This window comes from Engraulis encrasicolus, chromosome 6 (genome assembly GCF_034702125.1).
Source record: "Engraulis encrasicolus isolate BLACKSEA-1 chromosome 6, IST_EnEncr_1.0, whole genome shotgun sequence".
NCBI lineage: Eukaryota > Metazoa > Chordata > Actinopteri > Clupeiformes > Engraulidae > Engraulis > Engraulis encrasicolus.
Window position 1 is genome coordinate 50,288,186 of NC_085862.1, and position 13,871 is coordinate 50,302,056.

General features: G+C 44.1%; 1 protein-coding gene across 2 annotated transcripts in view; it reads left to right on the top strand.

The window, feature by feature from the left end:
- Positions 1 to 13,871, top strand: part of tprb (translocated promoter region b, nuclear basket protein) — a 43,217-nt gene that overhangs the window by 4,052 nt on the left and 25,294 nt on the right. For both annotated transcript variants that reach the window (XM_063201877.1, XM_063201878.1), the window contains exons 7-20: positions 1,550 to 1,642; positions 1,737 to 1,817; positions 2,040 to 2,127; positions 2,450 to 2,590; positions 2,971 to 3,074; positions 3,886 to 4,083; positions 4,454 to 4,561; positions 4,850 to 5,076; positions 5,428 to 5,591; positions 5,951 to 6,084; positions 6,854 to 7,002; positions 10,178 to 10,340; positions 11,742 to 11,876; positions 12,709 to 12,849. In XM_063201877.1, coding sequence (XP_063057947.1) covers positions 1,550 to 1,642; positions 1,737 to 1,817; positions 2,040 to 2,127; positions 2,450 to 2,590; positions 2,971 to 3,074; positions 3,886 to 4,083; positions 4,454 to 4,561; positions 4,850 to 5,076; positions 5,428 to 5,591; positions 5,951 to 6,084; positions 6,854 to 7,002; positions 10,178 to 10,340; positions 11,742 to 11,876; positions 12,709 to 12,849 — 1,926 coding nt within the window. The remainder of the gene's footprint in view (positions 1 to 1,549; positions 1,643 to 1,736; positions 1,818 to 2,039; positions 2,128 to 2,449; positions 2,591 to 2,970; positions 3,075 to 3,885; positions 4,084 to 4,453; positions 4,562 to 4,849; positions 5,077 to 5,427; positions 5,592 to 5,950; positions 6,085 to 6,853; positions 7,003 to 10,177; positions 10,341 to 11,741; positions 11,877 to 12,708; positions 12,850 to 13,871) is intronic.

Consider the following 13,871-nt stretch of genomic DNA (forward strand, 5'->3'; position numbering starts at 1 on the left):
AGGCCTAGTAGATGTCAAGCTGTCCATGATTGATGTGTCGATTGATAGTTGGGGCGTCGCGCTTTGAACTGAAAGTATACAGCTGCGCACAGTGACCGGAAAAACAGGTGCATATCAGGTGCGATGAGATGGAGAATAGGGTACCCACATTGCGGGTGGCAAAATGGCAGGCTCTCCGTAGTTATGAGAAGATGTAGTAGGCCTACAGCCCCTGCATTGCTTGTGTAACAGGTTTATTTTCTTCCACTTGCCACACCTGATTAGCGATAAACATTTATGCAGGACGACTAAAATATTTCCCTAATTATTATTTTTCAGGGGAATTTCACATTGGGGCATGCCATGTGAGATGTTTCCTTGACGCAGCTTTTTTTACCCTTGTGCACAACTTAATAAATAGGCTACTAATCCATGTCCCGGCAGGTTCATGTGTCCATGTCATCCTCCTCTTTTTTTTTTATCTCTGGTATAGCGTGGCATTTGCGAACATAACCATCTACATGCTGCAGTTCGAGAGATTTGGGATTTGTTTTTTGTACGACCTCCCAAACTTAAAGGGCAACTCCTGCCAATTTCAATGTGCTGTTGTATTGCTCACGCTAACCTTGACTTGTCAGTACCCGGTGACGCCGCATTTTTTGGCTCAGCCCTTTCCGAGATATGAGCTATTCTAATGGGAGCAACTTTTGTTTACATTTTTTTTTTTTAAATGAGCATAGGCCTTTTCCCAAAAGGGATTGCTGTTTGCTAGCTGTCTGCTGATGTTGCATAACCTTATGGATGTTTTTGGGAATAAATAAAAATGTTTTTTTGAAATGTAAACAAAAGTTGCCCCCATTGGAATAGCTCATATCTCGGAAAGGGCTGGGCCAAAAACTGCGGCGTCACCGGGTACTAATAAGTCAAGGGTAGCGTGAGCAATACAACAGCACATTGAAATTGGCAGGAGTTGCCCTCTAACAGCTCAACAGTCCCCAACTTTCTCCATCTGAAACGGTGTGCTTTACATTTGTTAAATGTCCCCTCTGCTTTCCACTCGCCGTCCAGATATCAATATTCATTTTGGGCGTTTCACTGAATATTCATGGTTAATTATGGGTGTGTCCTCAGGTGCGCATATGTGCCGCAACTTTAAAGTCGGTTGCGATTTATAGCACGAGATCAGCGTGGAACGTGCGTGCGCCATGCTTTATAAATCCGATTATTTTCTTGCGTACGTACATCCTGAGATTCGTGGGTGCGCCATCTTTTGGCACATTTATTCCGTGAAGTTATATAAATGAGGCCCCAAGTCTTCTGTGGAGTCACTGATGTTCTGCTAGGAATACCAACACTACAGCTATATTTGCATATTTCTGAAGGCACATATTTTTTATACGGAAGACATGTTTATCAGTTTACGGTCATTCCCAAGTGAGTGGATCTTAGTTCTCGGTCTAAAAGAACTTTTAGCAACACTGGCCTGTAGTTTGAAATGAATAAGTGTATTTTTCTGATGTTTGTTTCATACGCTATAGACATTTGCATGTTTGTTTTGCTTTTTCATCAGATCACGAGACTTCAGAACCAAATTGCCAATCTCAAAACATTAAATGAGAACTTCCAGAAGAGAGCAGAGGACCTGAATAACAAACTGAAAGAGGTAAGAATGTTTTTTTTTTTTTTTTTTCTCCTATTGTGCGATGTTGTCATAAAAAAATCCAGGAAATTAAGATTAGCTGTGTTAATTTCCACAGGTCAAAGAGCTGCAAGGCACATCTGAGGAGAAGTTCCGGAATGAGCTCAACGCCAACATCAAGCTCTGCAACCTCTACAAGGTATGGGTTGGCTAGCACTATCGCTGCTAGGTTTTCTCCAAGTGTGTGTTGTGTCTTTCTTCCCACTTGTGAAACTGTTCTTTGCATTTAAGGGTTTGGTTTGCAAAAGCAATCCACAAAAGACGTTTATACAGAGAACTGTCACATGCAGATGTTGTAATATAAAAAGGCTATTGTGGCACATTCATTTGTGACCTCTTCCTGTGTGTGTGTGTGTGGCAGAGTGCTGCAGCGGACTCTGATTCCAAGAGTGAGGAGCTGCGTGGGGCTGTGGAGGAGCTACAGAAGCTGCTCAAGGAGGCCGGAGAAGGTGAGCAAGTCCACCAATCACCATGGCAACACTCACAAATCTCACAACACTCAATCCCTCATGCAAAGAAATTATCGGGTTATTGGCTTCAAAATGCAAAAATCTATCTTAAAATTCACCCATTAGTCCAAAATGTTCAGTGCTGTGGTTCGTTAGATTGTGATTGTGATTGGGAAATTAGCACTGTTGAATCTGACTTTGCAGCCTCACATTTATACAAGTTTGAGAGTAGATCTGTCGATCAAATGATTGCCTTTCCCCCAGAGGAGGGAGAGGGCAGTGGTATTGCACGATCGTAACACATGTGATGTGCTTCGCGTAGCCAACAAGGCGCTGGAGGTTCGTCTGGAGGAGCAGGATGGTGAGAGGGCCAAGGCTGAGGAGAAGCTGAAGGAGAGGATCGGGGAGCTGGAAAAAGAGCTGGAGAACGCCAACGAGCTTCTTTCTGACGGCAAACTCAGAGGTAAGGAGCATGGGTTTTACTCACTTATTCTGTGTTGATAAACATAAGGTACGGTGGTAAATCTTCCTCGTTTCGTGATTTTGCTTGTCTGATAAGGGCTTCGTATTTGGTGTGTACGTGATTGTGCTGCAGATCCAATGGCCCCATGGGGACAGTACATTTTAACTATCTAACTAGCAATAATAAGTCTCTGTATGACCGTTTATTTTGCTGCTGTGTAGACATTTTTCATTTTGTTTACCCAAATGAAGTCAGCGTAAATGTAATATAACCACATTTACTGTATGTGTGTGTGTGTGTGTAATATAACTACATTTTGTGTGTGTGTAATATAACTACATTTTGTGTGTGTAATATAACTACATTTTCGTGTGTGTTAGGGAGTGCTGGGGCCACATCAGTGCTGAGTGAGGAGCAGTTGACCACCATGTCTCCCACGGCTGCAGCCATCACCAAGATCAGGCCTGGCATGAAGCTCACAGAGGTACTCATCACAGAAGACTAAGGCTATGTCTCAAATCACACACTTGTGTCAGTGCACTGACAGTCAGTGCACAGTCCACACAGTGCACTGAGGTCTTTAGTGCATAGTGTCATGGAAAAAATTGAGCACTGTGCCCTCGCTGGAAGTGACTGCTGAGCATGGCATTAGCTCGCCAAAATATGAGTTTGCTACTGTTTACAATGCACAGCGTCTGATGCGTGTATTTCCATTTCCTTCACCCCAAAGAACAACAATCACACATACAATACTTTGTTTGGCATGAAAAGGTTGGTGTCCCATCAACATTACTTACAGAATTAGGAGACTGTTGACCAAACTCTTGAACTGAACTGAATGCCATATTTCCTCCGTGTCATTGTCAACATGGCCACCGTTTAGTGCGTGCAGTGTACATCATTCAAGCACTGCATTTTTCTGTTATTGTTAGGGGATCATCCTGGCACTTTCAGTGCACTGGCTCAACTGGAATTTTCAGCGTGAGTGCCCTAGGAACTGGAAAACAGTGCCCGAAGTGCACAAGTGCGTGATTTGAGACACAGTCATACTTTTACTGGACTAGTCAACAAATTTGTTTTCCTCTGCTTTTCAGTCTCCCCTACTGTTGGCTGCACAACACGTACACCAATCTCTTTTTGGGTTCCCTCTCTCTTCTCTTCCCTTTTCTTTTCTTCTCTTCCCTTTTCTTCTCTTCCCTTTTCGTCTCTCTCTCTCTCTCTCTCTCTCTCTCTCTCTCTCTCTCTCTCTCTCTCTCTCTCTCTCTCTCTCTCTCTCTCTCTCTCATGCTCTTCAGATCTACAGTGCCTACATCGATGCCCAAGAGGCGCTGCAGCTGGAGCGCATGGAGAACCGGCGCGTCAACAAGTACCTGGACGACATCGTTCAGGAGGTGGAGGCCAAGGCGCCCATCCTCAAGAGGCAGCGCGACGAGCACGAGCGCATGCAGAAGTCCGTGGCCAGCCTCTCCACCAAGCTGGAGCAGGCCGTCAAGGTGAGACCGTCGCACCTTTTTACGCACACACCTGGTCTTACCTACTCACACACATAGGACTTGCCTCAGACTGAGCACCTCTTACCTGAATGCTCACAGACTTTAATAGGCACTGGTGGAAATGTGAATTTTTGTGACACAAGTTGAGTGTAAGACAATTGCGTAGTTGTTTGCTTGATTGACCAAGTCACAAAAAAATGATTGCTTGACTGAGCATGGTAAAAAAAAAAAAAAATTGTGGGTGGTGGTGTTTTACCCGTTAGCATACTTGGGCCAAATTAAATAAAAGTGCATATTAAAAGGAAGTTTATCGCTGTAGTTGTGTGTGTGTGTGTGGTCCACTTGACTTCTACATGTGATGTTATTGCAGGAGGTGCATCGTCTGCAGAAGGAGGCTGATGAGGCCAACAAGAGGTCGTGTGTGCTGGAGCGAGACAACAAGCGCTCAGACCAGCAGCTGTCTGACCTCTCCCACCAGGTACGCTTTGGCTCTCATGTGTCTTCTGCTCCTGCCTGCTTTTCACAGGTACACTACCGATTGTTCTTGATAAGCACTGGCAGAAGAATTTGTTTCTGCACCTTTCAGACCGGACACATTTTGCCATTGTAGTAATGGAGACGCATCAACCTATTATAGCAGTCTTCACATTGTGTCCACATACCGCAACTCAAATATAATGGTTCATGATATTCCTTTTGTACACGGTATGTATAGTTTTAGTGCAAATTCAACACTGTGTGTGTGCTTTTAAACACATTTGTGCAGGTGCGTGTGCTGCTGATTGAGCTGGAGGAGGCACGGGGTAACCACGTGTCGAGGGACGACGAGGACGGCTCAGCCGACGTCAGCAGCTCCTCGGAGGTCATCTCCCAGCACCTGGTCTCCTTCCGCAGCGTGGAGGAGCTGCAGCAGCAGAACCAGCGCCTCCTGGTGGCTCTCCGAGACCTCGGAGACGCGCAGGAGAGGGACGAGGCCGAGAGCACTGCTAAAAGGCGAGTGTGTGTAGGAGTGCTGCTTGGAGGGCAGTGGCTAGTGTGTATGGAGAGCGTTACTAGGTGGTGAGAGAAAATGTAGTGTTTTCAGGTCAGCCAGGTACGGTCATGCCGGATTATGAACCTTTCCATATGTGACCAAGGCCTGAACGCACCTTAGTAGGTGACAGAGTGACAGACTTCTTACCTTAGAATTGGAAGACAAAAGTATAGCTTATCTTTTTTTTCCCCTCTCCACTCTGGAGAAAGGCCAGAGTGAGTCAAGTGAGTGACCAGGAGTAGCTGAAATTGCACAAAACTCTACCAGTTTTTTTATGAACCTCTCTCCCCCCTGTCCTTCTCCGTCCTCAGACACGCTGAGTTGGAGTTGAGTCTGGAGAAGGCCCAGAGTGAGCTGGAGCAGCTGAAGGAGCAGAGGACCATGCAGATGCAGATGGCAGAGTCCATCGTGCGCCAGAGGGACATGTACCGCATGCTGCTGGCTCAGGCTACAGGGACCTCCGCTCCACACCCAGGTACATACACTAATACTAATGCACTCTCTTATGTGCATTCACGCATATACACACGCTCAACTGAGATATCTGGCCTCATCCAGGTAACACGTGCGCACTCATACACTAGACGTGTAAGGCATGTTACTGTTACGTCTATTCATCCAGCGAACACGCACACATGCACTTACAGACTCGCATTTTAATACATTACTATGTGTCAATCTTGCACAGCATCCATTGCAGACACTCCCCTAACATTGCGTTTTCTCACACTGAAACCATTTCGCATCATTTCATCAGTCTGGTCCAAAACGCATTGTGAAGTCTTTGCTATGACTCCTGACCTGTGCCCTTTGACCCTGCTTGTCTGGTTGTAGCTGCTGGAGACGACGTGTCCTTGACTTCCACACCTCGCCGCTCCCCTGCAGCCACCCCCACCACGGCCACACCCACCGCCATCACCCTCCCAGAGTCCACCGAAGCAGTGGAGGCCAAGGCTGCTCTGAAACAGGTAGGCCTCCTCACCGCCACACCAAGGCTGTCACACTACATGCAAGCTTAGAATTGTAATATTAATTTACTGCACTGATGTGTGAGCTTGCGCAGACCCTTTGGTGGACTCTTAGGCATGTTGTGCGTAGGGTATGTGTGTCTACTCTACTTAACCCACTGTTAATGTACAAAACGAAAAACTCCATCTAACTCCACTATGCATTTGCACCTATTTTTATTTCCTGTGCAATGTATATCTGCCAGTGTTGTTTGCTGTGATTATATCCTCTGTTTAAGTCGCTTGGAACAAAAGCGTCTGAGAAATGTTATGTAATTGGATGCATTTTGTAGCCACTGTGCATCAGTGCTCTCAAACGGGTAGTCTTCCTCAACTGCTCCTCGCCAGTTGCCTACCTCACCAAAGGAGAATAATGCTATTGATTTTCCAATGCAAACATGCATGGACAGTATTCACCAAGTGCAATAAGATAAATCGTGCAAGAAAAGGGCAGAGTAGTGGTGATCTCTGTACACTCTGCACCTTTCCACTAATCCCAAATCCTGTCTTGCTCTTCATTGTAGTTGTGTTGTTGTGTAGTGCAGAAAGCCTTGGAAAGCATCTCTGTCTAAGGCAGATGTTCTTTATATAATCCCTCCATGTTGGATTACGATTTGACTGTGTATTTGTTGTGTATGAAGATGAAGTCGTGCTCATTATCCTCTTCTGTTTGTGTGTATTTGCGTGCCTGTGTGTGTGTTTGCTCTCTTGCTTGCTTGTGTGTGTTTAGCTGCAGGAGGTGTTTGGGTCCTACAAGAAGGAGCGTTTGGAGAGTGAGCGTGGGCTGACTGAGCAGAATGAGAAGCTGCAGGAGCAGATCTCTGAGCTGCGTTCCCAGAACGCCAAGATCTCCACACAGCTGGAATTTGCGTCCAAACGGTCAGCACAGCACACACCAGTGACTGCTTCACCACTCCAATGTCTTCAGTGGGATGTTTATAATTAACATCGTCAAGTGATGTGATGGTTATAGGGTCATTTCACGTGAAATCAGACACTTTGGGACCCGACCGACCCGGATTTCGATCATACTTGGTGTGCCTTTTCAGTAGCAAGGTAGCACCCCAGAACTGCATTGGTTTGAATCTGACACTAATATTAAGGGAGAAACAGACTAGGAAAGGTTCACATGTGAGGGTAGGACACTATACATTCAGCCTTGAATATATCAGTCAGTGTTAGTCACAAAAAGATGCCTGTGGTGTTGTTTGAAAGCTCTTTTCTGGCTCTACATATTACACAATCACCTTGGAATACAACTACTCTCAGAATATGAATTATGATAAATTGAAAAATTAAAAATTGAATATCTAAAAAACTCATATTTTAAAATGGCCAGTTCCTTGTCCAAACGTAGCCGGCAATGTCATGAGCAGCACCTAAAATGCTGGTGTTCGGTTTGTTATTCATTTCAGATAGAATTTGACTCACAAATATGGCATCATACAGACCACTTACTAATAATATGGTAATACCATAGTAGCATCACATGACAAAACAAAAACAAAACAAAAATGGTCAGTGTCCATGGTCCCAGGTTTCAGAAACTAAGGCAGATGTCCATTTATACACACCAAATGATGATATGTGAATGTTTGAACATTCCTTCTCTGTGTACCTGTGCCATCTTCCCTTTACCGTACTTTAAAGAGATAATCAATGGCTACACTCTCATTTTGTACTCTACCAGTGCATTTGAAGCAACAGCTGTGTCTTTTGTAGATAATGTATAAGTACGTCCCGTTGCAGTTACAGGTTCCACTACCAGAAGCACATCCTGATGATCCATGACAAGTCTATCTGGTCTGAAGGGAAAAGTGAAGGATGGAGATGGCCCATGAGGATGCAGGAAGTTCAGTTTCACCTCTCCAGTGCTCGGCATACATTCCTCAGCACATGCTAGCCACCAGTTGCCATCATATACAGCTACAACATACCCTTTGATGCTTGAAAATGTAACACATTCCTTTACTGAGCTCACTCTTTCAACTCTGCCTTCTCTGAATGCTGAAAATGGCCAAACTTCCACTGTGTCCATTGACAATGGGCAGAAGCTGTGTAGTTTTTGAGTACCTGGAATAGTTCTTGCAGATTCAAACCTTTTCAACAGGTTCTCAGCTTCATGATGGTACATCTCTGTTGTGGCAAACTGGCAATGGATGTTCTTGACATTATCCTTGACAAATTCAAACAGTTGGTATGGCGTTACAATTTAATTGTCAATAGGACGTTGCAGACTTCCTGCACAATATAAGAACCTTAAAAACACAACAAATTTGTGCCCACCACGAGGCAGATTTTCACATACCTGCAGAGTGGCACTTTTTTTCCACATCACATGGCAAAGGTCCATGTGATGGCGTTGGAGGGACAGTTAAATGGCTTGCTGCACGAGCAAGTCTGCAACGTCCTATTGACAATTAAATTATAACGCCATACCAACTGTTTGAATTTGTCAAGGATAATGTCAAGAACATCCATTGCCAGTTTGCCACAACAGAGATGTACCATCATGAAGCTGAGAACCTGTTGAAAAGGTTTGAATCTGCAAGAACTATTGCAGGTACTCAAAAACCTACACAGCTTCTGCCCATTGTCAATGGACACAGTGGAAGTTTGGCCATTTTCAGCATTCAGAGAAGGCAGAGTTGAAAGAGTGAGCTCAGTAAAGGAATGTGTTACATTTTCAAGCATCAAAGGTATGTTGTAGCTGTATATGATGGCAACTGGTGGCTAGCATGTGCTGAGGAATGTAATGCCGAGCACTGGAGAGTGAAACTGAACTCCCTGCATCCTCATGGGCCATCTCCATCCTTCACTTTTCCCTTCAGACCAGATAGACTTGTCATGGATCATCAGGATGTGCTTCTGGTAGTGGAACCTGTAACTGCAACGGGACATACTTATACATTATCTACAAAAGACACAGCTGCTGCTTCAAATGCACTGGTAGAGTACACAATGAGAGTGTAGCCATTGATTGTCTCTTTAAAGTATGGTAAAGGGAAGATGGCACAGGTACACAGAGAAGGAATGTTCAAACATTCACATATCATCATTTGGTGTGTATAAATGGACATCTGCCTTAGTTTCTGAAACCTGGGACCATGGACACTGACCATTTTTGTTTTGTCATGTGATGCTACTATGGTATTACCATATTATTAGTAAGTGGTCTGTATGATGCCATATTTGTGAGTCAACTTCTCTCTGAAATGAATAACAAACCGAACACCAGCATTTAAGGTGCTGCTCATGACATTGCCGGCTACGTTTGGACAAGGAACTGGCCATTTTAAAATATGAGTTTTTTTAGATATTCAATTTTTAATTTTTCAATTTATCATAATTCATATTCTGAGAGTAGTTGTATTCCAAGGTGATTGTGTAATATGTAGAGCCAGAAAAGAGCTTTCAAACAACACCACAGGCATCTTTTTGTGACTAACACTGACTGATATATTCAAGGCTGAATGTATAGTGTCCTACCCTCACATGTGAACCTTTCCTAGTCTGTTTCTCCCTTAATATTAGTGTCAGATTCAAACCAATGCAGTTCTGGGGTGCTACCTTGCTACTGAAAAGGCACACCAAGTATGATTGAAATCCGGGTCGGTCGGGTCCCAAAGTGTCTGATTTCACGTGAAATGACCCTATAGTTCTTCGTGTGAATTGACCTTTGGGACAGGGCACTAGTAATTATGCTAGTAATACTCACAGGGCACTTTGCCCACTGAACACAATTATTAGCAAACAGATATACATACAATGGAATTCATCGTCCAAATACTCAGAGGCCCAGCCGGAGAAACTTGTAAGAGTTAAACATTCCAGGTAGTGCACATTTGTGTGATGATGCAAGAGGGTGTAATCGAAGGTCATCAAAGCCCTGTAACAGGTGGACATATTAACATACAAGTTGGAGTTGGAAGATCTGCATAAGATGGATGATGTGGTCTAAATGCTTATTTGGCCAATACTTCTGCACACATTGTATGTGACTCATTGGACAAAAGAGACCGTGTCTCTGAAGACTGTGTGTGTCTCCCATCAGGTATGAGATGCTGCAGGATAACGTGGAGGGCTACAGGAAGGAGATCTCTCTGCTGAGGGAGAACAGCCAGAAGATGTCTGCCATGGCCCAGAAGAACGAGCAGGCCGTTGCCACCCTCACACAGGAGCTCAACTCCGCCAACGAGAAGATCAACATGGCTGAGGTGAGGGCTGTGTGTCTACATGTCTGTAGTAGATATAGAGGAGGTGGATGAAGTAACAGTAGGAGTAGCCTTGCAGTGTTTCTATCTCATTAGGTACAGTGAAATACCTAGCGTCTAAATCGTAAGATCATTGACGTATTGTAATTACATCAGTAAGAGTACTCTTACTTCTACTTAAAACACCTTTCCCCTTCCCAAATACTGAAATGTGCCGTCTTTGGATTTAGCTCTAAACGTGGAAGTCTGCGTGGTTAGTGAACAGGTACCCCACACCTCACAGTTGGTTCAGTTGTTTTCCCTGATAATTTGACTCCGGAGCTTCCCTGTCCTCGTTAAAAAGCATTTATTCTCATAAGAGCTCCGAAAGCTTGGTGAAATGTCCATCACAGTAGAATAGTTCAGTTTCCGTTCTCTGTATTTGTTCTCTGGTTATAGGCGATGCAAAGGACATCTGATTTCTGCGCGAGTGAATCCAACCTGTAGAGTTTAGCGGGAGAGTGCGCTACAGGGGAAAAAAGGCTAAAGTAGCTACCGGGTTAAAAAAAAAAAAAAACAACACAGGTGAAGAAGCGCATGTATTCTACACGAGGCATGCAACATTGTGCATACCGGTATGCTGCAGACAGCTTCTAAAGCACACAAGAGGGAGAGGGAGAGAGAGAAGGCTGGGTCAGTCCAGCGTTTGACACGGGACAAATTGCAATAGTAGGCCAAATCATTCCAAGTTTGTGTAATCCGATTCCCTAGTATATCTAAATGACCTAAAAAAAAATTGAACGATATTTAGTGGAACATACTTTTTTCCAGGTCAAAGTTGGAGCGTTCCTACTCATTTTTCTACAGGGAGACAATATAAGAGATACTAGGTGAATCGACTAAAACTTCAGTAGTTTGAGTAAAACTTCAGTAACTAATTCAGACTATGACAAAAAAGATTGTATTGCAAGTTGTCTGAAATATGATGATTAAATATGCATGAGATGACAACCAGGCAAGTGTTGAGGGGGTGTTAAGAAGGAGACTGCTGGGAGGAGGGGTGCTTGGTGCCATTTGGGGGCATTTAGACCGATGTCATTTTTTTAATAGGCCTAAGGGTTTTGATGAGGTCAATGGGGTGTTGGAGAGACTTACTATGAGAACCACTGCTCTATCATGATGTATTTAAAAAACAATTTTATCCATCTATCAAGCTGTCTACCCAACCCCCCTTCAGACATGACAGTTAAGTCATGGAGTTAGGTTGGCAGTTCGCGTGCGTGCACTGCACTACGCCGCGCCGCGCCATCCCGCACCGCCGCGCCGCACTATTGTTACCCTTTTCACCCCTGACCTGTTTGCATGCCTGGCATTTCTCCTATTGAAGTGTACCTTGACCATGTATTGTGTGCTTGACCTTTCCAGTCGCGTACGGAGTCTCTTCGCAAGGAGCGCGAACTCCTGAAGCTGACGGAGACGCGCCTGACGCAGGAGAAGGAGGCCGTCCTCACGCAGCAGCGAGGGCAGAACCTGCTGCTCACCAACCTGCAGGCCATCAAGGTGACTCAGCCGTCTGCCAATAGATGGGTTTCCCATTTAAAAACCCTCGCACTGTGAGGAGGGGCACGATGCTAAAAGCAGCCAATCACATGAGTGCATTTTTTTGAGTGACAGCAGTTTCCAAACATTCAGAGATTGCAGCAAGATCTTCAACTGTGCGCGAAGACAGGATTGTTATTATACAAGAATCCCATGTATGCAATGCAGCATGCCCAGCTTAAACTTGCTCAGATACTGCTTGACCCATTCATGTAAAAAACGCCTGCTACGGTCAGCCTATAAAAACCTAAATATCTCTGACGCGCATACAACTGTGAAATAAATTGCATTCATAAGCTTTGACCCTCATCTTGCATTACATGTTCATTCAGCTCTACCATACCAACATGTTTAACAATACAATTTCATGATCCTAAAGCTCACACAGCTCCCAGCGCTAGGGTAAATGTTGTGCTATGCAACATCTGGCATCAATGGGTTAGGTAAGAATAAGAGTAGTGCATGTCACCTTATTGCTCCACAACTACCTATTATGATATTGATATTACTATTACTACTGTGGCTATTATGAGAGCCCGCTGTTCATGGGCCTACAGGTCGTGAAGGTATCACCTACAAAGTGGCTCATGATGTCCGAACGTGTGATTCAGAGAGTATAAAGAAAGGTTGCCCTAGCCTGAATACACATTCAGCTGCCATAGACCTTTGAAATGAGATGAATGTATTGATGCCACACAGTGTGGTGTTGCTTTGTGTGTTGCTCTGTTGGTAAACGTCTGTCTGTCTGCCTACCTGTGTCTGTGTGTGTCTGTGTGTGTGTGTGTGTGAGCAGACCACTCTGGAGCGCTCTGAGACTGAGACGAGGCAGCACCTGAATAACCAGATTGAGAAGCAGGAGCGCGAGATCAGCCAGTTGCAGAAGAGGCTGGAGCAGGAGGTGGAGCAGAGACACATCCTCAGCCGCAACAACGACGTGAGTACATCTCTCATCTATATTTAATCTTTAACAAATATACAGTAAAGAGGCTGGAGCAGAGTCACACTCTCAGCTGCAACTATGGAGTTAGTGATGTAGTACTTGATATACATTGTACCATACTGATTATATATATTAAAGGGACACTGTGCAGGAAATGGTCAAAAAAGGTACTGCAACTATGCTGATCATTGAAACTGGGTTGGCTATCACCAAATTTGATATTTACATGAACGTTTACTAAGTAATAAACAAATATGTTCTAGTATGGTCCAAGCAGAGTCATTTTTGCAGCTAAAAATGGCTATTTTTGGAAATTCAAAATGGCGGACCATGGGGAAGATCCCCCTTTTCATGTATGAAAAGTGCAATTTTTCCAGTCATAATGAATACTTAGAATTTGATGGTGGTGGTAAGTATTCATGAAAAAGGTAACATTAGTTGTTTATTTCCATAAGCCATGCTCCCCATTCACTAAAAATCTCACACAGTGTCCCTTAAGTCCCACACTCTAGGTTACATTACATAGTGACCGCAATCGTGTAATGGGCACTTGTATCTCGTTATCAGTCATTTCTTGTGGTATTGCACTTGCTATTTCATAATGAGGCTAGCGCAGAGACACATGCTCAGCTGCAACAATGGAGTAAGTGACCAGTAGGTCCATTCTTGATCTCATTATATTATATATTCTGGTATATTAAGTAGTGGAAATATTTTTTTTTTACTGTCGTGTCTTTTACTTTCTTGTATATGCGTTGTCTACAGATGTTTATTAGCTATCCTTGCTAGGTTTCGTGTTCGAGTTGACTAGCTTCAAATTCCCTCTTGAATGCATACACTTTACTCAGTCTCCAAGGCGTGGAAATGACACGACATGAATCCGAGATGAAGGTTACCGGTTTACTGGGTTGTTTGTTGTACACACGGGCTGCTTTTAACACCTACCTCCAACGAGGAATTATCCGTCTCGTCAGGGCCAATGGTGAATCCTACGCAGTTTATCAAACAACTGAAAC